General features: G+C 37.1%; 1 protein-coding gene across 2 annotated transcripts in view; it reads right to left on the minus strand.

Annotated features, from left to right (window-relative positions):
* WDR70 (WD repeat domain 70) overlaps positions 1-26,379 on the minus strand; it is a 150,521-nt gene that overhangs the window by 21,103 nt on the left and 103,039 nt on the right. For both annotated transcript variants that reach the window (XM_075740041.1, XM_075740042.1), the window contains exons 11-13: positions 20,644-20,743; positions 14,254-14,338; positions 12,442-12,580 (exon numbers count right to left, since the gene is read on the minus strand). In XM_075740041.1, coding sequence (XP_075596156.1) covers positions 12,442-12,580; positions 14,254-14,338; positions 20,644-20,743 — 324 coding nt within the window. The remainder of the gene's footprint in view (positions 1-12,441; positions 12,581-14,253; positions 14,339-20,643; positions 20,744-26,379) is intronic.

Below are 26,379 nucleotides of genomic sequence, written 5' to 3' on the forward strand. Positions count from 1 at the left end.
TATATAAAGAATGTCTCTTGAAAGTATTATTCACCTCTATCCTCTTTCACTCTGCTGCAAGACAGCTAGCGAAAATTCAGGTTTCCTTCCATCACTGTCCTCTTGTATTCCTACAATAACATTTTACATGTCTGAACTGAAGCTGTACAATAGCATTGATTTCTTATTTTTTGCAATTCAGTTGAAACTTTCACTGATATCCAGAAAAATGTTAACTACCTTTCAAAATGTTAACTACCTTTATAAGTATACAAATCCCAAGATAATAGCCGGTCTTTTGTTGTTAGCAAAATTTTATTAAACAGATATGTACATGTGTATGCATATACTGATCTAATGGAATGTGGAGGTCATAATTTGCTGCAAGAGTGGCATGATATCAAGTTTCACCATTTTCCAAAAAATTCTCAGGGCTTCAATATTTTTGACATAAATAGGAATCACCATACACTTCTGCAGCACTTAGGTCAATGGGGCTCTATTCTTTCCTTGCTACTGCAAAATGAAAAGTAAATTAGAGGGGTCATATTTTAGAAAGATGTTTTAATTTCTTTTCCCTCCTTCAGGAAGTTCATACTGCTTCTCAATCAGACATTGCTTTTTTTTGAAACAACCCCTTCTCCCTAAAGACAAGTAAGTTTTAAGGTTTGCATTTGTCTTCGAAAATGAACATTTCATGTGAAGAGTATTTTCAGGCAATGCATGAGAATGTATCAGCTTTTAAAAGTTAATTAGTAAAGCTCCTCCTGCCATGCAGGAAAGAGGAAAGAAAAACATGTTTCCATATCAGTGATGCACTGTTGGAATAAACCTTTCCAATTTTTCTTTCTCTTCAACTCAGATACACACTTTCACTCTTCTCTGATAGTTCTCAACTCTCAGCCCACTTACACATTTGTTCCAAAATGCCGGAATTGATTATTCAGCTATCTGCAGCTATCAGACTTTCAGGTGAAGTTCACTAAATTAACGTCTGCTCCCATGGCTATTACTGAGAACTGTATAAATGAAAGTACAGACAAACAAATCTGGTAAACAGAGAAGATACATCTATCTACTTCCACACCTACAGAAAACTACCCTGAGAGGGTGGAAATCTCTACTGGATGATGCTGACATAAAACTAATATTCGTACTATCTCTGTGATGAGTGTGGAGCCAACATCCCACCTGTAAACTGGAAAAAACAAAAAGTTATTTCCTTGCAAATTACCACTGGAAAAAAATACTGCTAATTCCAGATAAATTGAAAATGGAAAGGGAACATGCTAATCCTAGGCTTTTGCACATCCCTAACTGTTGAGGCAAGAATTCATGGGATTTCAATGTTTTCTTCACATGATGTTTCCCCTCATTTAAAAAAAAAAAAAAAGTTGGTTAATATTTAGATAAAGTTCTGTAATCCTGTGGGGAAGTTGCTGATGTTCTTACAGTTAAGCCTGAAAATCAGGTGCAAGTAAGAGAGCACAGACCTGACCGTCAGCTAGCACAATCCTTTCATGCAGTGGCAGGCTTTTCTCCTGTATATTGCCTACAGTCATAAATCCTTAAATCAATAGAAATTAGTGGAAAAGTAACCCATTGTCTCCTACTTTGCTGTTGGCAAGGTCAAAGCACAAGAGGCAAAATGTCCCAGTGCTTTAGCAAGAGAGAATAAACACGAATGGAACTGAAGATCTTAGGTGGGACTTACCTCACCTCTGATCTTTAAAGGTCTATTCTTTAAGTGCCTACAGACTTTCAACTCCCTTTACAGTTAACAGAGAGAAATAAGCATTTTACAGTGGCCTTCATCTAACCTATTTTAGATATCTATTTTAGGATGAGATAAAATCACAGTCTGGATGTGTTTATTTTTCTCTGTTGATTAGAAAAGAAGCCTAGGGTGACTGGATCAGCTGTAGACATCTATATTTGGTCAGGTGAATCCCTGCAGCCTACAATGGCCAAAATAACTATATAAGAAAAATAGAAAACTAACGAGGATCTATATTAGAGCATGTTGTGCTACTTACATAAAACTCTCCAGTTCAAGGATAAAGGATCCTGGAAGCCAAATTAAATACTCCTAGTGCAGAAAGAATACAGCAGATACAAACTCCTAAAACTGTCCAACAAATCCTTAGAATCTTAGCTTGAAAGATCAGGTCTAGCTCTGGAGATACTTAAAAACTGAATGGGGATAAAACAGAAACAAACACAGCCTATATTCACCCTTATTGCTTACCCCTTTCTTAACCTACAATCTAATAAATAATTCCTTCAGAACCTCTTCTGAAGCTACACGATAAAAAAAAGACAACAAGAGCTGCTGCTCTGAGAAAATATTTTCAGTTAGGAAAAGAAAAACTTAAACCTTCTTTCTTTCCTATGTGCAAGCTTTGCTTCAGTGGCCATGACGGTATGTGATGGGTTCTGTTTGAATAGTGCTGCTCGGATTTGCTGCAACTGGCTGTCCAGCCAGCCAGATAAGCAGCATGTCAGCAGGGAAGATAGTGAACGTGTAAAAGGACATTCTGATCATGGTCATGGACTCTGTAAGGACAGGTCATCACAGCAGTGGCCAGATGGGGCTCTTCTGACTGAACTGAATATTTATCTTAACTCTAAGTTTTACAAATTCCAACATTGCTGGAAAAAACCCCAGTCTGGCAAAATCAGTGCAAATATGTGTGCAACTAGTTTACTTAGCACATCTATACTGTCTTTTCTCATGTAAAACCCCTATATATTCATAGTGAAGAACAGCTTGTACAATGTAGCTTGTGCAACACGTAGGTGCTTAAAACATAATTAAGCTATACTACTCAGGAAACATAACTGCTTATTAGTATATTTTTTTAAGAAACAGTATTTACCTTTCAAATTAACATTACCCGTTACCTAAGCCTATAGTTATATTACATTACCTTTATATTTAAGAGGGGTAAGTAATTTCAAGCTTGTGCTGGAGTGAGGGATCAAATCTCAGTGTGCCTTCCAGCTTAATCTTCTATACTTCTGGAACTTGCACAACATTAACTCCACCTGACTTTAGTGATATGTCTTCCCAGAAGAGAAGGGAAACATACAAAGTTATTTCAGAAAAAACCTGTACTTATCTCAAAGGATTTCTATGTCTTTAAATAAAACATTAAAATATTTGGATGCTAACAGGTAAAGATAGCTTTCCACTACCACAAAATCTTTCAACATTTGTTCCCAATCCCTGTTTGGCTACCGCTGCTTTTAAACAACTTCCATAATTAGGAAAGGTATTAAAGCGGTGGCTTTCAAGCTTTCCCATTTCATAAAGAAGGTGTGGAACCATTTAGAAACTTCAGATACTTATACACTGCTGTACAGGGGATACAAATCTAGTCTTCACGCAAATCTTCAGGAACCCAGGAAAAAAAAGAGAGTTTATGACCTTTGGAAGAAGGGCCAGGCAACTTAGGAGGACTACAAGGATGCCATGAGGTTATGCAGGAAGAAAACTAGAAGGGCCAAAGCCCAGCAAGAACTTAAACTGCCTACTGCTGTAAGAGACAATAAAAATGTTTCTATGAGTGCATTAAGCAACAGAAGGAGGGCTAAGGAGACTCTCCAGCCTTTATTGGCTGCAGGGGGAAGCATAGTGACAAAGGATGAGGAACAGGCTGAGGTACTTCATGCCTTCTTTGCCTCAGTCTTTAGCAGTAAGACCAGTTGTGCTCCAGGTACCCAGCCCCCTGAGCTGGAAGACGGGGACTGGGAGCAGAATGAGGCCCCTGTGATCAAAGGGGAAATGGTTAATGACCTGCTACACCACTTTGACACACACAGGCGTATGGGGCCGGATGGGTTCCACCCCAGGCTATGGAGGGAGCTGGTGGGAGTGCTCACCAAGCCACTATCCATCATTTATCAACAGTCCTGGCTAACCGGGATGGTCCCAGTTGACTGGAAGTTAGCAGATGTGACACCCATCTACAAGAAGGGTCGGAAAGAAGATCCAGGGAACTACAGGCCTGTCAGCCTGACCTCAGTGCCAGGGAACGTTATGGAGCGGATCATCTTGAGTGCCATCACGCAAAACATACAGGACAACCAGATGATCAGGCCCAGTCAGCATGGGCGTATGAAAAGCAGGTCCTGCTTGACTAACCTGATCACCTTCTATGACAAGGTGACCTGCTTGGTGGATGAGGGAAGGCTTTGGATGTTGTCTACCTAGACCTTAGTAAAGCCTTTGACACCGTTTCCCACAGCATTTGCCTGGAGAAACTGGCTGCTCATGGCTCGCACAGGCGTACACTTTGCGAGGCAACAAACTGTCTGGATGGCTGGGCCCAAAGAGTTGTGGTGAACAGAGTTACATCCAGTTGGCAGCCAGTCACAAGCGGTGTTCCTCAGGGCTCAGTACTGGGGCCAGTTCTCTTTAATATCTCTACCAGTGATCTGGACAAGGGGATCGAATGCACCCCCAGTAAGTTTGCAGGTGACACCAAGTTGGGTGGGACTGTTGGAGCATAGGAAGGCTCTGCAGAAAGATCTGGACAGGCTGGATCCAGGGGCCAAGGCCAGCTGTATGAGGTTCAACAAGGCTCAGTGCTGGGTCCTGCACTTGGGTCACAACAACCCCATGCAACACTACAGGCTTGGGGAAGAGTGGCTGGAAAGCCATCTCATGATGCTGGGCTGCAGGAAAGGCCCATAAGCATTCTAACTTGTAGGCAGCAGAGTGACTCCTGCCTGTCTTCAAGATCTCATAGCTTCAAAAGGAAACACTTCTTTCCTCCCTCTCATGTCCTCATACTCTATAAAATTCAGAAACAGGCCTAAAAGAGTTTTAAGCAAACCTTTCAGCACATTTTTTCCCAAATGTACCAGCAGGATTTTCTTCCTAAATGTACAAAGAGATATTTTCTCTCCAATTCTATGCAACTGGAATTTAAAGGAAAAATTAAAAAAAAAACAAAAAAACAAAAAAAAACCCACACGAAACAACCCAAACCAAAAAACAAACCCACCAGAAATCCAAAACAAATGAAACATAAACTCAACATTCTAATCTGAAGCTAATGGCAACCTTACCTGCAGAAATATCACTATTTCTACACAATAATCAAGGATCATTACTAATGATGGTTTATATGCAGAATGGAAAGTAAAATTTGGGTTGGAAGGGACCTCAAAGACCATCTAGTTCCAACCCCCCTGCTGCAGGCAGGGACACTCTCCGTTAGACCAGGTTGCCCAAAGCCCCATCCAACCTGGCCTTCAACACTTCCAGGGAGGGGGCATCCACAACCTCTTTAGGCAACCTGTTGCAGTGCCTCACCACCCTCACAGTAAAGAATTTCTTTCTAACATTTAACCTAAATCTCTCTTCCTTCACCTTAAGACCATTCCCCTTTGTCCTATCACTCCACGCCCCTGTAAACAGTCCCTCTCCAGCTTTCCTGTAGGCCCCTTCAGGTACTAGTAAGCCACAACTGGATCTCCCCGGAGCCTTCTTTTGCCCAGGCTGAACAACCCCAACTCTCTCAGCCTGTCCTCACAGAAGAGGTGCTCCAGCCCTCTGATCATAAGGATCATAAGGAAAGGCTTTTATATACATATATTCCTTCTCCTACAGTCACCTTGATTTCTCTGCAGAAGATCTGCATGAAACATCAGCTACATTAACTGTCTGCTCTCCTCCAAGAACAACAGAAGTTCTGACTTAAGAATCATAGAAAGATAATGCTGCTCAGAGATGACATTAATTCCCACTGCACATTCTGTAATCTCTTTTTTCTGGTGTCTCAGAGCACAGCGGTGATCCAAAAGCCAACAACTTGGCTTGCCGTTCTGCTATATGTGGGAAAGGCTAATCTGCCTCCTGGATGCACCCACCAACCAGGGGAGGGGAAAAAATGTAGACTGAGTAGCTCTCATAAAACTGCTGTATTTTTAATTAAAATAAAAGATTAAAGAACATATTTAGAACTATGCCCTTTCCAAATGTCTGTGAAGCTGAACAACAAATGCTACCAGTTTGCTTCCACCTTGTTCCTTCTTTTGAGCAAAAACATGGTTAACACTCATATGTTGATACTATGCATGCTCTGATCAAAAAAAAAAAAGGCTGCTCACACAATAAAAATATACTAATATTATATTAAAAATCCACTTTAATCCCCAAATGCAAAAATCTTCAGGATTGAGATTCCTCTGGAGCTCTTCTAAGAGCCAACTACAATAAATAAGGTGGGAGGTTAGGGAATATCTAGAATGCAGTGACCTGCTATGATTAGATTTAAAATACACGTGAGAATACAGTAGTAGAGGAAACAACACTAATGTTTTTCCCTTGTGAATCATGACTTGGAAAACGTGTAGAAACATTCAATAGAAAATGGACCAGAAACAGATAAAATTTACAATTTTCTATGTAGAAACCAGAAATACCCTAAAAACATTTTCAGAGGCCAATAATTTAAAGCAGGATCTCAATATAGAACATATGGATAGCAGTGCTGTATCACTTACCTTTCAATGTACAGCTATAAAATATATTCTTAGAAGTGAATTGAGCCACTGAACAACACTTTCCTTTTTTGATGAACAGAAAAAGTAACTTAGTCAAGGTGTCAAACTGCTTTCCTTGTAATTGCAGTGTAGGGCATTTTCAAGCACCTGCTCTGTTAAAATTACAGCCACACTTTCATCGCACTGTATCACAAAACTAAGGAAGACAACCTTCACATGCACCCCCCACTCCTTGTTACAGTGAAGAAACTTGCACAGTTTATTTCTCTCACATACCTCAAACCTCTAGTGACAGCTCCCCTAAAACAAAGTACATGCTGTTGCAGGATATATGACATATGATATATGACAACATTGTCTTTACATATATGAAAGCAGAGGATAAAAATTGACAAGCTACCTCACCATAAACCAAAACACATTCCTGTGATTTACCTTTATAATAGATTATTTTTTTACTTTAATCAGCACAAAAAATTACTGGACCTTAAATATTGTATTTACTTCATTATTGTGGAAAATGTGGATTTTCCTTTTAAATAAAATAAATGGCTTTAAAAAAGCCCCAGAAGTAACATAATGATCTCTTCCAGAAGTTAAAAGAATTTATTTTTCTTAAATTCAAAAGCTTTAAATCTTAGTGAAATGGGCCACAGTGGAAAAGCCCTTTACTATATTACTTCACCTTATAAATAGTAAATGATATTGTTTGAGGTCAAGGAAAGAAATACTGCAATCCTATATCAACTGTGCGTGAAGGATGCTGGAAGTTTCATATTCCTTATTCCTTCTTTCCTATTCAGTCTTTAATCTAAAAAGCTTTATTTATAGCTTGTCTCAGAAGACCTTCCTGAAACACCCTTTAGAAGCATTTTCAGAAGTATTTAATAATTTAACTTTGCTTATATTTGAGAAACTAAGAAAAGATCCTCCCAACAGAAACAGGTTTCCCACAACAACCGTAAATCTATGTTTTTTGATTGTTGCTTATCTATAAAAACCTGTGGGATATTTTTAAAACTTGCACATCTCCCTTTATAATGTACAAAATTGTATCATCTTGGCTTATTTTTAAATTAAATTATTGCTTACATTTTCCTTAAAAATAGGAATTTCTGTAATTGTACAACTTTTTTTTTTTTTTTTTTTTCTTTTTCAGTGCCTACTCTTAGTTGGCAATAACGGGCGTGTACTGCTTCTTTCCATATGTGGAAAATGACTGCTCTACTGCTGCCAAAATCAATCTTGTCTGTAGTAAGGATAACTACTGGGTGATCTGTTTGAACTAGCCAAATGAATGATAGACATGTAAGAGTGGCTATCCACAGCTATTTTAAATTAAATTGGCATTGGGGGAAATATTGTGTACCCAACTCTGTTTCCCATACAGCAGGTATTTATAACTGGTTCCCATGAAGATCTCATACTTGCATAACCAAACCAAGAATTAGGAATAAACCCTCCCTGCCTTGCATCTGAAAATGAAATCTCCCTTCCATTCCAGAAAGACAGTGCACTTACAGACATCCCAAAAAATGAGACCTCATCCCAAAGCAGCTACAGGTTTTCCTTCCTCTTACACTACCTGAGTTTCGGTGCATATACTTTTGCACATTTCTTCTGGCAGTTATATTTCTTGACATCTGTTTAAGCCTCCTCACCAATCTAAATGAAGAAACAGTCCGCATACAATTCCAAATCTTTCACATAAAATAAGCCTCAAATGCTCAAATTGAGAAAGTTTAATATAAATATAAATATTTTCTTCTGATATTTGAGGTGAGAGCAAAAGAACCGTTCACAGATAATAGTGTCAAGACAGAAGAAACAGAGACAGAAAAACTATGAAAAAGCTGCATATGCCTAACAGGATTTTAAAAGTTTGATTCTGGTTGAAAAGAGAGGAATTCTGTACAGTGTAGCATACATAACTATGGTCACAGTACAAAGCCATCATAATTTCCAATCACACGTGTATACACTGAGCCAGAGTAAGGCTGAAGTACTGCACGCAGAGCATAAGCTTCCATATGAGAGTGGGAGAGGCAGAAGCTCACACCCACAAGTTTTGATCTAATCTGCAGTAAGTCAATGACCCTGCCAGTAACCAGCAACACCTATAATTGCACTCCTTGCTAAACTCATGGAAAAAAAATCCACTGAGTGCTACTACTGGTAAAATTCCTATGTCTGCATCAAGATATCTCTAAGTCATAGATCACCAGAGGGAAAACAATACAGTTGGAGAAACATCATTGTGTATTCACCCTGTTCACATCTCCTCCAGCCGGCACACTGCTACTGGCCAGACAGAACCCATGGTCTGCACCACTTCTGATATTTATTTAGTTTTCTTCAAAAAGTATTGCTATTTATCCAAGAAGCTTAAGTTCTACAGAAGTCCCAATGCTTACATGGTGGGATAACATTCAATAGTGGACACAACAATATAGTCACTAGTTTAGCCACAGATTGTGACCAAAAAAAAAAAAAGAGACTAATATGTGAAATGAAAAGCAAATCAATATTCTATACCCAGCAACAACAGCAAAGACTAATCAGACTGTTAGTCCATTAGTAAAACCACAAGGTTTCACTCCAGCAGTTCTGAAACAGTAATGGGTTTTCCCATGAAAACTTGAAAGAAAAGGTGAAAAAAGGTTTGTGTGGTATGATAGAAAGGAATGTCAGACACTGCTCTGGTCAAACATTCCCATTAAATTTTTCCCATTACCCCCTAGGTTCATTCACAGGCCAATTGCACTGGCTATTTACCAAGGAGGTTTAAGATAATGTTTATTGCTCTTTAATGTTTTTCAATTTTCTAAGTTTACCAGCACTTCTTTTAGAAAAATCCTTGTGAAATTAAAAAAGTAACACATTAATGGTTTATGTTTTCTTTTCACTGTAGATTTTCTGTTATCCTGATTATATAAGTTCTACCACTTAACTGGTATACAATTGCCCTCAAAGTGTCTTGTTATTTTCATTTTATACTTGAAATAAATGACTAATGATGCCCTTTTTCTTTAGCAATTTGGACTAAATCCAACTGAAATCACTGAAATTATTTTCATGAGGAATGAGAGTTGATCAAGCTCTTTGCAGAGATAGATATTGGTATGTTTGTGCTTTTACTACACATATTAGCATAGTGTAACTTCATCTATGCAATGCTTAAAAAAACAAAAATAGAAACATTGAAATTACTTCTTAAAGTACTAGATAACATACAAAAAGTAAAGTAGTATGATATTTAGTTACAGAAGACAAACTGAAGTCTTAGACAACATTATGTGTTTATCTTTAATTACACTAAATGCTATCTGCATTTTTGAGAGAGTATAAGGAAAAAATGCGAAGTAGGAAAGCAGTCCATAGGAAGTAATTACTGCACTACTGAAAAAATGCTTTGATAAATTACACATAAGACATTCATCTACCAATTTATAGGCTAATGGTCTTTCTAGAAAACAGCATGTACTGCTTATAAAATACAAAAGCCAGCTTCTTGAAAATTCATTTGGTTTTAGCATGCCTTTATGCGTTTATATTTCAAACACTGCAATTTGAGAAGAACAAGAAAAGAACACTAATGAAAAAGTTGAAAGATACAAACAATAGAAAGATCTTGAAAAAATATATTGATTTTATTTTATAATACCATATGCTTAATTGTGTTTTTCTTAGATGTGTAGTGTTGAAGCTAGAAGCTAGACAGACTGTTTGTAGAAGTATTATTAGTGCTGACTCACTGAAAATTATGTCATAAGATCAGCATTTGTAAGTCTCAATTCTTCACCTATTATTTCCATTCTTTTCACTTGATCCATTATATGCAAAGCAGGAGAATGAGAGTCTTAAACTTTATAATTACAACTGAAGAGAAACAGCAGCACTAAAACTCTATGGACAAAAGTAATTTACTACAGTCTTAAAAAGTACCATATAAATATCAGCACCTATATGATTTTATAGTATAAAATTATGAACCTGCTGAGATTTGTACACATACTTAAAATGTTATTACATGAGTGGCCCCAGTGAAGTCACTTACTGACCCCTAATTTTGTTTTTCCAACAATTTCCTACTGTTGGCTCTCAGCTCTACGTCTCATTTGCATTTTGAAGCAGAACAACAAATTTACCTCTCAATTCTGAGAGAAACTGAGAGCAAAACAATCTTTTCTGGACTCCCCTGTAGCATCATCTACCTCAGCAGGCAAACAGACCCTCTATTTCAGAGAATTAAGGAACTGTTTTTCTGGGAGACAAAGTTAGCAAATGAAAATTGTATTTCCTTTGAACATAAAACAGCTAGGTTGGTGAGCAGTAATTCTCTCTCTAATTTCTTTTGGAGATAGCAGATCCACCATTGACAAGCTTCTCATTCTTGCAGTCTTACAGTGCAGCTGAAGTTTCTGTATACTGTTACTGACTTCACCACCACTAAATGGAGATGCCATCATGACCACATCCAGACACTTAGCTCTAAGGAATTCAAATTCACTGTGAAGGGAGTTGCTAAGCTATTTTCTTTCCTGTGCCAAAGGACAGAAAAGCTCCTACAACATTCCATGTCTTGCACTTTATCTTATGTAGTTGTTTTCCTTTTCTCTGTCATGAAGTTTCAGAAGGGATACTGAGGCATTCATGTTTTGTCTCAGAAAAGGGTCATAAATACTTGGTTATAATACTTGTATCAGAAAATACAAATCCATTAGAAATCCTCAAGAGTTAAGTTGAGATTTGGTATGTTCCACAAGAGAAAAATTTAAAATCAAATTTATGCTAACTTTGGAGAAATTCTTTAGTACTAAATAAAACTTCCACTATCATAAAACCTGTATTTAGAATATATGTTTAAAATAAAATGAGGGGCTTTTTCCCCTACAGAAATTAAGACATGCTTTCTGCTTTGACACGAATTCTGCATTTTTAATTTGCAAGATTGCTGCCACAGAAATGATGGGTATAACAAATTCATCTGTAAGCAGATTTTGCTTTAGGATGAATTACAAGAGAAAATGGGATTTGAAAAGAAAAATTAATAGAAATGTAAATTCTGTATAAATTATCTCCAACACAAGGGGTTTTGGTTCACTGTGCTAGGAAAGACTGCTGTGCTGAGTTAAGAAAAGTGCAGAAGGAGAAAACCATATCCTGAAATAAAGCAACAAAGTTGCTATCTGACAGACTGCAACAACTAATAGGACTTCAGCATACTTTGCCATACTTAAGCAAACGCAATTCTGTTTGAAGTTATCCCAGTTCTGGTTGTTATAATTTATAAGCTTACCTGTGTACATCATAAGAGCAAAAGGACCTCTTTTCAACTATGATAAGCTTTTTCCTTCTGTACAAGGGAATAGATAGGCAGTTCAAGACATACATAGACTCTTCTGTATTGCAGATAAACAATTTTAGGGTTTTATATTACTGGTGAGAATGGTATTTTTGACGGATTCCTAATGATGCCTTCTTTTTGCCACGAAATTGTTGCATTTATACAAGCTACAGTCTACTGAAATACATTCTATAGGAACCACAAGTCTAGTTTCAGGGACAAGCAGGAGTTTTGTCACAATATGGCATTTCATCACGATAACTGGTGGAGTAAACAGCATAAACATATACGGATTTTAGGATTTGTGCCTCACTTCACAGATCCAGAAAGGTTCACAGAAATCCTTGAGAAACACAATGGCAACATCAAAGCAGGGACCCCCTAGTGCTGAAACACTTTGTCCCAAGATTTTCTTTTATTATTTTTTTTAATTGAGAGGAGGATAACACCTATTCACATTGCTCTACCTCTAGCTCTCAAATATGGAGGAGAAAAACAACAGTAGTGTAGGTAGGTCATTACCTGTATAAGAGGAAAAAAGTATATGAATATGATTTCATTCATATGAATAGTTGACAAAATAAAACTAAAATACATACCGCATCTGTAACTTCTATCTCATACAACTTCTGGAACGTCTCCCGATAAAAGAAAAAAAGCTTCCCACTGCCACCACCTTTCTTAACAGAGGTGCCTGTGACAAGTATTTTATCATCCGGGCTGAAACAACAATCTGTCCTGTTGAAGAAAACAAACCATCATACTGGGCAAATCAATAATTAATGTTTAGGGAATGTGCATATAAATTGCACTCCTTCAAAATAATCTTTTCTATTTGTTAATCTTTTCAAGAATAAGCTTTAGAAAACCCCTTTTGTCAACTGTCATCTATTACTATAGTTATCACACACAGTTCACATGTACAATTACAGCTGTGCACAGAATGTGCAAAACTGGCAGATCCAATAACAATCTTCCTCCCAACAAAATTCTCCTTCGCTCAAAAGTCTTGTAAACTTTTCAACATGAGAAACAAAGTATTTTCAAATCTGGTTATCATCATTAAGTAAAAAAATTAATCAATCATGAAATCTGGTTTTGCTGATGAAACATTCTTCAATGATGCAAAGTAGTGTGTTTATACAGTGGCCAAAAATGTTTGTCTGTTTATTTTTCCTCTATGCTACAAATTGTAGTCAAGATTGAGCTGTCCATGACCTGCCTTTCTAAGATCTTATTTCAAAAGTAGAAATTGTCTTTAGAGTTGGATTTGGCTGTGCTACAGCTATTGAAATGCAAGTAACACCAATAAAAATATTAATACAATACTTAGCACTACACAGTACAATATAGTATTTTAGTACCAAAGAACAGTCATCAGCCCTTCCAACATCATAACCTGAATTCATACCATGCACCTTCATGTTATGTCTACTTTTCAATCCAGCTCTTTTTTTATTAATCATAGACGAAATAAGAATGAGGATTGCTTATATATCTCATTACACAAACATAAGGTAACGAACTGGCGTCCTCCTGAAAAGCTGCTAATCTAATTAGACATGAGACATGAGACTGAAAAATGGCATAAACCAAAGCTAGCTATGAATTATCACAAAAAATATGAGATCTTTTAAAGCAATGTGAAGTCCCAAAATAGCCAAGAATCCTCATTGCACAGTCCTCCCCATGTAGTCCTTTCTGTCACTGTCACTGGTTTCAGCTGAGATAAGAGTTAATTCTCTTTCTAGTAGCAGGTATAGTGCTGTGTTTTGGATTTAGCATGAGAATACTGTTGATAACACACTGATGTTTTAGTTGTTGCTGGGTAGTTGCAGTGTCTACACTAAGTAAAAGACTTTTCAGCTTCCCACACCCTGCCAGATCACAAGAAGCTGGGAGAGCACAGCCAAGACAGCTGACCCAGACTGGCCAGAGGGATATTCCCCATCATGTAACGTCATGATTTGTATGTAACTGGGGAAGCGAGCTGGGAGGCAGGATTGCTGCTCGGAAACAGGCTGGGCATCAGGGTTTTTTTTTTTCCCCTTATGCATGTGGTGAGCAACTGCTTTATGCATCACTTGTTTTATATATTATTATTATTATTATTACTACTATTATTATTACTACTACTACTACTATTACTACTATTATTCTCTTCTTTTGTTATCCTATTAAACTGTCTTTACCTCAAACCATGAATTACATTTTTTCCTTCTCCTCCCCATCCCCTTGGGTGGGGAGGGACAAGTGAGCAGCTGCATAATGCTTGGTTACCAGCTGGGGTTAAAACATGACAGCACAGTTCTGGACCTGTTGAAAACTGAGAGGGAGAACTCTGGTAGACTCCCTCCCATTCAGCACAAATGCTGCTACTTCTACTAGCTGGAATAAATTAGAGTACTTACATTGGAAAGAAGCTGGGCAGTCTTTCCGCTGAATTAAGAGGCTTTTTAAATTGTCTAATATCCCATAGCTTTAAAGTATCATCTCCTATAAAACAAAAGGGACAAAGATTAGCAATGAAGAATTTAAGTGAAGAATTTAGACACACGAAGAAAATTTCAGCCTCTAATTCATACACAAAAATAACAGAATTATATGGTAGAAGCATTCAAAATGGGGATGGTTTGGAAGTTTTTTGTCCCTAAATGAGTATGAAAGTGCAAGGATGAGAAGTTCCACTTGCTGCACTCCAGTAGACAGAAACTTGTCCTCAGTGGCTCAACTCCATCATGACAATCCCTCCTACTAAGAACCATTATTCACAGTGGAATAAGATTCCCCATATGCTAATTTATTCTAATTTGTGTCAGTGTGTTACTACTGGGAGTGAATTTAACTTTTAAGATATCAAAAGAAATTAAAAAGTTACCATAGACGGTCTAGACCAAAAACTAAACAAGTTTTATGTGTCTGGTTTCTACCAGCCCTGAAAAAAATGATCAGGAAGAATGGAAGGCACATGAAGTCTTCCCCCTTCTTTAGCAGGCAAACAGCAACAAACTGCAATTTCAGTACAGAAAACAGGCCCTGGAATCAGTCAGAAGTCTGTGGGTAAGGGGGAGAAGGGAAGCAAATGAAACCACGCTTGCTATAACAAAACCCTTTCACACCCCTCCACACCACCTTTGGCCATAAAAGCCAAAATCGAGGTTACAGAAATTCTCATCTGTGTTTCATAAACATGGTGTGACTGTAGGCCAGTAAAAGTCAGGCTGTTTATTCCTTTTCGAAAAGTTATGACATATTAACAAAGTAAGAACAAGGGAAAAAAAGAGATTAGTTAGTTACTCTCAGAGAGATCTACATCTCTACTGATCATCCCTCTGGGATACATCTTTCCAGCATGATACGAGTTACAGAATTTGAGTTTTGAAGCACCTCACTCAGGCACCTAGATGTCTCCTTGCATTTGACATCAGTGCCTCAGTGCTTTCAAGGGTGAAAAGAAGCACTGTCAAACAACAGTTCTCTTCAAAAATATCCAGAGATTAGTTTTAGACAACAGGTTACAAAATCTTCCTGACCTAGGAGGAAAAGGAGGCAAGAGACTGGTAATCCATAGACTTGCTTCCTTCCAAAGCACAAACCTTGCAGGGAAGTAATTTTGCTGTCTAAAAGTATTTTGTGCATTCACAGTCTTTGAGATCAAGAGCTTAAAGGAGGCCTTGGAAATAAAATGTTTTAAAAAAACAAAAAGTAACGTGCTGTAACAAAAGAAATCAAGGCCAGCAGTACCCTTTACAGGGAAAGCAGTAATGTGTGGCCTCGTACATCATGTATGTTTATATTAAAGACTAGGATAACTCCTTACTACAAAATATTTTTAAGAAGTGGACAACTTAAATAAATGATGTCTAGAGCAGAGTATATTTCTGTTCATTGGGAAGCTAAAAAATGACAAGAAAGAAAAATGTTGAGTCCCTACTTTGAGAATATCTATTTTCCTATTGTTTCCCAGTAGACTACATCCCAAGCACTTCAAAGTATTTGGTCTTGTAATATGCACACTCCCTTTTCCCTCCCACCCCCAACAAAAAAACACTTATTGGTGAGATGTTACATCTAAAGCACCAGCACTTTATAAATGTATGCAAAGGATACCATTTGGCCACTCTGCAAATCTCCTGGATAGGGACAGCTCTAAGGCTAGCAGCCAAGGCTGCTCTGTTCCCAGTGGAATGAGCCTTGACATGATCTTCAAGCTGTAGTCCTGCCAGGTTTTAGCAGAAGCCATGCAGTCAGAAATTTCACTATAGCTCTTCTGGTAACAAGAAAACGTAATCTGCTGGTTTAAAAAATTAGAAGACTCTAGACGGACCCAAAAAGTCATGGTTTGTTTTCAAATCAATACTGTCTTACACTGCAGAATAGGTGATTAAGTATTTAGAAGAGGAGATATGCTAGTAGAATGACTTGGGCCAATGCTGTGAAACTCTTACCCTCACATTAGGAATTTGCGCAAATTCACTTTTTCGAATTACAATTTTCTGTGTTGTAAATGCGATATTGGTTCCTGAATCTAATCTGCAATTGGAGTTGAAATCACTGTCACTATGAAAGCAGACATATTAACTTTCCACAACAACAAGGATTTTTTCCAGTAGCATCCTCCTTCTATCAGTGCTTTACAAGAGCTGTAGTAGTGCTAATCTATTTTTAATTACTTCATACATGGACAAAACGTTACCCTTAAACAAAAAACATACAAACAAAAGTTGTGCACTTCATTATGAAGCATTCAATAAAAAAATTGGATCATTCAGTATTTTTCTTGATGGCAAACTTCTCCCAAGCCTGGCAAGATTATTTAAAGCTCTTATAGTATTTTAGTAGCATTTCAAACCCTATTCTTTGCCATTTTAATAAGAAGGATATCAATAAACAGGGTCTAGTCTGACATGATCAGGTCAGACACCATTACGCCAATGGTATTGAGCATTGGATTTATCAAAAGGTAACAATTAGGTCCTAGAAAAATAGTCTTTGATGAGCCAGGACAGGCATTTTGCAAATGGCAAAATAAGGCCAATGCACTGATACTACAAAGATTTTATCTGCTTTTATTGTTTTCATTTCAGAAGATACTGACCAGGAAGACCAGTACATGGATGCAAATGGGCCCAAAGGAAGCAAAAGTGCTGCCAGAAACTCAAAAAGCCTGAAGTCAGCAACACCCTTCAAGAAGCTCCTATTTTAAAGGGGGAATCCTGTCTTGAAAGCAAAGCTCAAGGACAGAAGTTCACAAAGACCATTGGGGAAAGCAAAGAAACATAGGAAATAAGAATTTAAAAAAGAAAATACAGCATAGGAAAGGCATAGCATAACAAGGCTCACTGTGAGGGAGCACTAGAATATATGATGTTTATAAACTCTGAACCTTTCTGTGAAGGCTTATAACCATAGATGTGAGGAGAGGCACCTTACAGTACAAGGTATACTCTTCTGCATTCTGCACTGGTTCTGCAAGAGGCGCTGCAACAGCTAAAGAACAACCTCTGCAGGGAGCACAGGTCGGGACCATACTCACCCCAGGCCAAAGGCCTTGGGAGGGAAGTCACAAATTGGGGATTCTGCACTTACACTTGGAACAGCTCTCACTGTCACCTGCATCCATACCAGCCTGGCCAAATATTTAAGTGTATCATTCTCTCTAAACATATGGAAATAAAGGATACTGGAAGATTTTGAGAACGTAATTTCAACTCCAACTGTTACAAATAGTTGACTACAGCCATTAAAGCTAATGAATGCATTTTTGGCATTGTTTGAAATGAACATCAGTGTTCGGCTCCTGAGAAATATTACTTGATGTAAACCCACTTGATTTTTAAAGTGCTAATGTTTGTATTTACCATAAAGAACAATATATTATTACTCTACACAAAACAGAAAAACACTATACATGCTGCTGCATAATCCTTGAGTATACAGGAAACTGTACTCAAGGTGTTTCTACTTTTTAAACCAACTTCAAAATTAAATGTTCTATTGTTCCTAAAGAACATAGTGAAAAGAGAAATACAGCTTAAACAAACAAACAAAAAAAAACCCCAAAACAAAACATCAAATGGAAACACAAAAAATAATTTTTGAGCTCCAAAGAAAGCATGTATCTCCACAAGCTTATAGGCTTAGATGTGAATATTTTTTCTTGTGTTTAACTACAGCGAACTTATCTATCTTTATAAGTTTACTGATTAAGATGGCACTGAGTCTGCACACTGTTCATATCACAGAAAATAAATGAACCATCAAACTAATAGCTATTATGAGATTCATGGAATTAATGAAGCCATTGCTTCATATTATGACAAAATCTAACCCCATAAATCCTGTACATTCCAGAAGTCAAAAACAGTTGGGTTTTTTTTCATTTTTAGAACAGGACCCCAAGTCCATTCCTAATGCTTACCTCTTCACTGCTAAACAAAGAAAATATTCCCCAAATACTATCTTCACTGTATTTACAAAAAATACTTTCATGGTTACAAGTGTGCAAAAATAACACTTTCTTAAGTTTCTGTCAAGTTACTACCTAATACCCAAGAAGAGTAAGACTGGGAACTCTCATAGCAGCCCCTTAGCTTTTCATTTTCCCTTGTGCTTGCAGCTGAGTCCTGCCTCATCTCTCTCATATCCAACACAGAATCTACATCAGATGCAGGAGAGTCAATGAGGCTTTCAATGAAAGTCCCCATTCCCCAAACAACTATCCTCTCTTTGATCCTCAGCACTTGGCAGGTGTGTTAATCTATGAATGCTGGATCCACATCTGCTTTTGTTGGTACAGATCCAAAGCACTCATATTAAAGCACTAACCAAACAAGTCAAAATGAATCCTCCTTATTCTCTAGCATAGCGCACATGGACTTTTTTTTTTTTAATACACTAGACAAAAGTAGCACTTTTATCCACACTGAGGGGCCAAATTTCCATACAGTCTTACATTCTGCAAACAATCAATCAACATTTTATATAGCTTAGAATAGTGTGGTAGATAAAACATAAGTAAGTGAAAGTCTGTTTAACACGACACAAAATCCAGAGACAGATGAGGAAGAGCAGGCAACCAAAAGTGCCACATGCAATAAAAATAAGCAAAGGTCATTTATGTGATCTACATTCAAAAAATGTGAAACATAAGAGAATTTGCATGAATGGAGGTTTCAAGACAGCACTAGTGAACATTTCTCACATAAGTATTAGCCTTGTTTGCTGTTAATATTTAAAAGCACACTGAAGCTTCTCTTTAAATCTTTTAAAGTATGTCTGTGTGAATTTTTCAGGGGCAACACCACTGGCAGACAGATGCAGCATTTCAGTTCACTCAGAACAGAAAGACAGATGGTTCATGTACTTTCCAAGGAGGAGAAGGTTCTCGCATAGTGCTGGTTCAATAAGGACCAGTAAGGTTGAGTTTTTACCTCAACCACTTAGGACTGGTTCATGATGAGGACAGTGGCAGTAGAACTCTGGATCCTGGAGCCTGAACAGCAATTAAGAAACAATCCGTGTCCCATTAGTGTGCCCTAGTAAGCCCAGGGCTGTCGAGGACAATACTGCCATCATCTTACTCTGCAAGATGTGATCTGGGGAACATAATGTTTGGAATCTTAGAAATGTGGCAAGACATACAAAGTCAGAGAGGTAGCATCGAATTGCAGCTGCATATCGCTGTAAAAGCCACCAATGCCACTCTACTCATCAGGGACAAGGGGAGGATAGAAAGCAATTGCAAGCTACAGCCCTTGGCTTGGAAGCACATCCCCTGCTTCAGAGCTTTTGCGATCTATGAATACCTCTATTCTGGTATTTTGTATATGTAATCTCATTCTGTCTACATACCAAACTGACCAGATGTCCTGTACATATGTTAGGCACAATGTTAGCCGACATTAACAAATACTGCCTCTCCTTAGGCCTGTTGATTTGGCCTTGGGGCCATGCTAATGCATACACATAGCTTCTGGTTACAGCTGGTTTCCATCCAGACAGCTTGGATTGTGTGCTTGCACCTGCCTGCAAAATACTGGGTAGACAAATCTCTGTGTGAAAAGCTGTCTTAGGCAGACACCATCATATCCAATACATCTAATATTGGAGTGAATGAGTTTTTAAATAGGTCTTTGCCTTCTCAAGAATTGTTCTGTTATCTAATACTTCTTTATATAAGTTTTACCTGAAATTTAAAAAACAAGCATTTTTTCCCTGTCCTGTAGACATTTTAAAATTTTTTGCCATTCAAGTACATCTTGGCCACTCATTTCCAGTCATCACCTCTTGATCTTTGTATATAAATTAGATAAAAAATCCAATTAGAATGGAAAAGTGCATTGGATAAGAAAGCTACTTGAGGAATTAATAATGCCAAAATAGAGATACTGTTATTGAGAGGCAGTAATCTTCCCCGGAAGAACTAAGTAACAAACTGGTCTCGTTTTATTTTTAATTAAGCTAATGATTTCCTTTTGGTGTAGTATTAATACTAGAGAAGAAGACAGATCAAGAACTATGTAATATAAACAGTAAAGTTCTTTTAAAACGTTCCTTAACTGCTGTAAAATGTGCTTTTAGTAACACGGTATTGCATAGTGTATCAACATAAGACATGTAAATTGTGAAACACTTCAGATTTAAATCACTAGTATCTGATTTCACTATCTTACCTCCATCATAAACAATTACATTTAACGATGCTATGATTTAAATGGTTTGTTTACTGAACTATTTCACTTTGTAAAGTTAAAATTATCTTACATTCAACACATCAAAGGGTTCTTTCAATCACCTACCTCCCCGGCTGGCAAGGACAATACCATCATAGGAAAATGTCAAGCATGAAGTGTCAGTGCCTGGAGCATGGGCTTGCCTGCAGTGGAACTTTGTGTGTACCTGTTTGTCAAACAAATAAAACATTAGAAAATTTGCTTATTTCAAGATGGGATAAACATTTCTTTGTAACATTTTGTATACTCTGCTGCTATTCCTCATTAAACAGAAAATTCTGCATTTTTAGCAGGTACAGAAGCTAAATATTTCTACAGCCTTTTAAAAAGGTCGTACATGTTTCAGAATTGGCTTTCATAATAAAAGCCTGAAGGCAGAATTTGACTTTTTCATAAGTTGAATTATACAGTCCACATTTACATAGCATCATTGCTCTTGGAAAACTCCCACTAGCACTGAATAAAGGTAGGCCTGGTTAAGATAAAAATACATTTTAGGACAGTTCTCAATGCTCCATTAAGCAAGCTTATAGTTACAAAAAATACCAAAATACAATATACATACTTTGGAAAGGACTTAAAAGAAGAATTGGAAGAATTTACTTTTGCTAAATTTAATCGCTGCCAAAATTCATGGCTTATATAGCAGAACAAAGCTCAGATATTCTGAGGTTTGTGTTATATTTAGCTGCAATAAAATTCAATTTTGGGAATGATATATGTTTACTTCTAATTATTTCTATTTTGCTGATAATCCTAGAGAAAGGAAAAAATTACTTTCAAGTTAATATTTTGTTCTTGTCTAGAGCTGACTTCTATTTATTAAGTCACTCTTTAGTAAAATTCCTAAAAATTCTATTAAAAAGGGAGGAACATCAAATTAAATTTTAGCACTTTTGTAAAATCAAGCTTTCCAACTTCCCAACCAAAAACAAAGGTCTCAGCCAAGATACCGAGATGCCTTTCATACAACGGAAGGGAAAATGGAAGAAATGGAAAAAGACAGAAACAATGATGAAGGAATTTGAGACAGGTTGACCCCTTTTCTAACACCTAGGAAATTACACTTCTCATTTGCCCTCTTTTCCTAACATAAAAGTAATTCATAGTTGTAAAATAAAGTGTTCAAGAATTAAAGGTTGCCTACGCAACTGTATCTCTGCTTCCTATCTGTAAGACAAGGATTAAAACATGCCCTTCCTCGTACAGAGGGGAAGAAGACATATTAGTGACCTTAAAGTCCTTTATTTACTATAGTGATGAGCAAAATAGAAAAATATGCATAGAAGTATATATTTTCAGAGGAGGGTGTGAACTGCATTTAGTAAGTCAGATCTTGAATCACACTCTAAATGCTAAGAGGACAAAATACTGAGGAGCTGCTTAATAATTACTATCCAATCTATACATTAAAAGAGACACAGTTCTATAGAGTAAAAAAGGAGGATGTGATCACGAAATGCAAACACACAGTATGAATTAAGCTTGCACAGGGATCCTCAGTTACTGTATCTTCTAATTTTTGACTATGCACCTTACTAAGGCTCTTTTTATGGGCTATTTTGTATACAAAAGACCCAAGCTAGTAAAGTAATTAATGTTGTTTACCATTTCAAATATGCGTTCTAAATCGGGACCAAAAGCTAGAGAATCTTTGTGTGATGACATTAATAATAATTGCAAGCTTATTTTGGTGTGCAGTTTCGTGAGGAGTCACATAAGTAATTCCCTCCACAAATGACACTTCAACAACTGAAGGAGGATTTCAAACACCAAGTAATTGCTTCTTACAGTATTTGGAGATAGAATGTAATAACCTACATTTAGCCATACTATTTGTTTCAAAATTAGTGTCACTTCTAGCCGATTGTGCATATCCTGGAGAAACTCTATGAACAGACTGCAGTTTACAACTGTATGTCTTTGGTGGGGGTGTTTATAAATCCTAAAAAACCTATTTTATGCATCCAATTACATAAAATTTTCCAAGTATGTGGTAACATATAAAGGATAAACTGTGAATTGGCTATCAGAAAATAAATTTTCTGTAATATTTGTTAAACATTAACAAGCAATTAAAATGATGTATTTTCTGTCTAAGAAATACCATAGACACTTGCAAAAACATCATAAATGGTTAATAATCACACCTAAAAAAATGACAGAAAGATTACAATATGGTATTTAGCTATTTCAAATAAATCAGAAAAACTTCATTTAGGGCCCACAACACTTGTCTAACTCAACACTCCCGTCCCTCCCTGGCAATTTCACACTGACATACATGTATTAAAATAACAGTTTTTTCATTTTGTTGCCCAACTTAAGGCACGACTGTTTCTTTTTCTTTCATTTCATCCTCAATGAATATGAAATTGCTTCCTTTTGTTTTGGATACGAATTAAAATGAAGAAAAACATTTGAGACCAAACAATGCCTTTTATTTTATGTTTTACTAATAAAAAATCCAAACATCTATATGTAAATATGCAGATGATAGAAAGAGAGAAAGAGAGAGAGAAAGAGAGAGAGAAAGTAACATAATGCTTCAGGAGTTTTGTTATTTTTTCTATGGTCAAAGATACTTATTTTATTTAGCGTGGAATTATGAATCCATTAATCAAACCTAAACTGCATCTTTCTAGAATTAAACAGCTCACCTTAAATACGTCACCCTCTACAGAGCCTTCTCAATGAAAGCCAGTTCTTACCCTTTTCCACTGTCCCATAGAAAAAAAAGAAAAAAAAAAAAAAAAAAGGCAACATACAGACATCCAAGACTCAGACATTATTTGCCCCTTAACCACAAACATGAAAACATCAGAACAAATTTAGCCCAACTCTATCCAGCTTTGATGCCTTAGGACTTCATGTGAAACAAGACTTGTCTGAAAGGGACAGTAAGATTGCATCAGCAATTCTGTTTGTCTTTAAAAATAAATTTGCTCAGTTTACCAGTAAAAGATTGTTTTCCTAACTTTGAGCTCTGCGAGCTTGCCCTCCATATATTATTCTGCAAAGGAATATAACCCTGAATTGTAATACTAAATCAAATATTCTAAAATGATTGAAGGTTGCTCTAAAAATTATAGAAGGTTGAACAAGGAGTTTTTACATATACTGGCAAATGTTCGTTGCAGTTTTGAAAGAAAATAATGTGTTTGGCCTCTGGCCTCTTAACATTTCTAACAGATGTCTAATCTTGCTAACAAATCATTAGCAAAAAAAAAATTGTTATCATAATGTTTCTTGCTGGAAAGACATGAAACAACAGAACTAATGTACACAATTCAAAAGTTTGATTCCGGAAGGGAAGGAGAGAGCACTGAAACACTAGATAAAGATGTGAAGAAAATTAGGAAATGTGTATCTACATTTCTCCCTCGTTACCCCTCTTCTTTTGTTGCAGAGGTGCCTGCTATTGTGGAGTACTAGTCTTGTGCCATACAAAATTTGACAAGTTCATCAGTCCTTAAAATTTTTTAAAGATTTAGTTATTTCAGCGAATTCTGCAGTAACACACTATCTTCTGCAACTTGTTTGAAGGCTTTCTAGCAAATACCTCCAGCAATGTAAGCACTTTCTTTCTAGCTTTGTATTAGCACCTATATTCTTGTTAAACAATTACATCTGACTGGACTTGTGTGCAACATGAAACGACAGGCAGAAAACATGAAGCACATGTGAGAAAGGATGTAGTTGCATCTATCGAAAAACCTAGGATAAGAAAAATATGTCAGGGATTGCAATATCACCACAGTCCTCACAAAAAGGATGAGAACCAGAATTAAAAAGGAAGCCAGAAAAAGGATTGCAAAGGAGGGGGGCACGGGGGAAGGTACATAACTGGAATGTCAGCAATTAATATCCTCTGTACAAAAAATCTGGTTGAAGAGGACCAATATGGGAAGTGAAGACGACAGTGGCCACATGAAGTGTTTATCACAAATGAATGACCTACAACAGGGCCGCATCATTAGACTCCTGCGTCACACAACTGCTCTCCAGAATCCTAAATAAAATATGTTCTAGGAAAAGCAGAAGATAGACCTACTCAGTTTGTTCACCTCAGAAATCCAAGCCACATCCATGAGAAAAACAATGATACACTTAACTAATGAATTTTTTTAACTTTCCACATTGTTTCTAGGATACAATATTTCACAGTAAGCCAACACTTTCCCAAGATTATAATGTTTCCCATCCCCCTTTTGTCTTTTAACAAAACAACGCATGTCCCAGCCAAGACATTCTTCTTCCTTCTTGTTCCTAACATCTTCAAGATTTTTTTAAAAGCAGAGGCAGTAAATTAAGGAAGGCCTTGGGGAAAGTGAGATCTACAAAGATTGCTAAATCAATCTTTCTTTCTATTACAGATGCGTAACAAAATTTTACTCATTTGTTAGTGTGAATACAGTCAACCATGCAACCACAATTGTGCCTACAGCAAAAGGAAGTCTACCCAATACTGAGTGTGCCAACAACAATGTGCAATCTACTCCAGTTTGCTGCAGCACAAGGAAGGTGTATTTTGAACAGGGAAGCTCACCTCTTGAGTTGCCTCCCATGCTTGCTTACCAGCTGTTCCCCCTCATTCACATGAAGGAATGTTCCCAACACTCCTTGAGAGAGCTGGAAATTATGCTGATTTTAAATGTGAGGCAGAAGGGCAGGACTAGCTGGGCAGAGATGCCAGACAGGCAAGTCTCAAGCCATGTATGGCTATTTGAGATTTAAACGGGTGATTTCACTCGACTAAGATACTTTCAGCAAAATAAATTAGCTGACACTGACAACATTCAACTGCAAAAATAATAATTTTTAATAAACATAAAAGCCTTCCAAGATAACGTATTATCATAGGTCAGTGTCATGGTGACAAAGGCACGAGCTATAAAGCTGCAAGAAGAAAACAAACAAAGAAACAAACCTGAAACCTTCTTTTTAGTCACAACTGAGCAAAGCTGTCCAGGTCTTTGTTGAAAATGGTCCCATCAGAGACAGCCAGCAATCTCAGAGCTGTGATCACAGCTCACAAGACAGGTTCCAAGGGCACAATTTACACTCTCCAAATGGCTATTTCCCCATCCTCCCTTTGGTCATCTCTACTGAAGGAAGCATATTTGCTTTGCTCTCAATTACAATCCAGAAAAGAAACGTAACTGTACTTTCTGGGTTTAGTATATCACTTACAAATTATCAGGTCTACATATGCCAGCTGAATTTAGAAATTTCTCATTTTTTTCCCTGAGTAGGCAGTTCCAGACTGTATCAGATGCTTTCCTTAAGTCTCTGTAAACGTGATCCCTGGGCTTTCAATTTATGTGACAGCTCTTCAGTACCACTTCCTGTGGTGTAGAAATGGATGCTGTGTCAGTAATGACCATACTGATGCAAAATAAGATTAACTTGTGAAATTTGAGGTTTTAGTGTCTACATGATTACACTGTTACATGATTTGGTCTTCCTCCTGATTTTCAAACTCAGTGACACCTATATGTATCATTAGCAGACCTGAAACACTCTTTGCTTTCTTTCAAACCCATTATGAATACAGTAACCTAACTTTATTTGCCATAACCAGCACATCTGACTGGCAACTGTATTTAACTGTCCTGTGTATCCATTATATCATCATCTGTTGCAACTAAGGTCTTTTTCTGGGTGGAGGGATGATATTCTAGGGAGACAAGTCTTTGGGATTTATCTCCTACACTCAGCAATACTCTCCAATAATCTTTCACGTGTATTTTACAGAGAAGTTTCCCTAGTTATTTGCAATTACTGAATAGATAAGAGACT

Source organism: Balearica regulorum, chromosome Z, assembly GCF_011004875.1.
Source record: "Balearica regulorum gibbericeps isolate bBalReg1 chromosome Z, bBalReg1.pri, whole genome shotgun sequence".
Lineage (NCBI taxonomy): Eukaryota > Metazoa > Chordata > Aves > Gruiformes > Gruidae > Balearica > Balearica regulorum.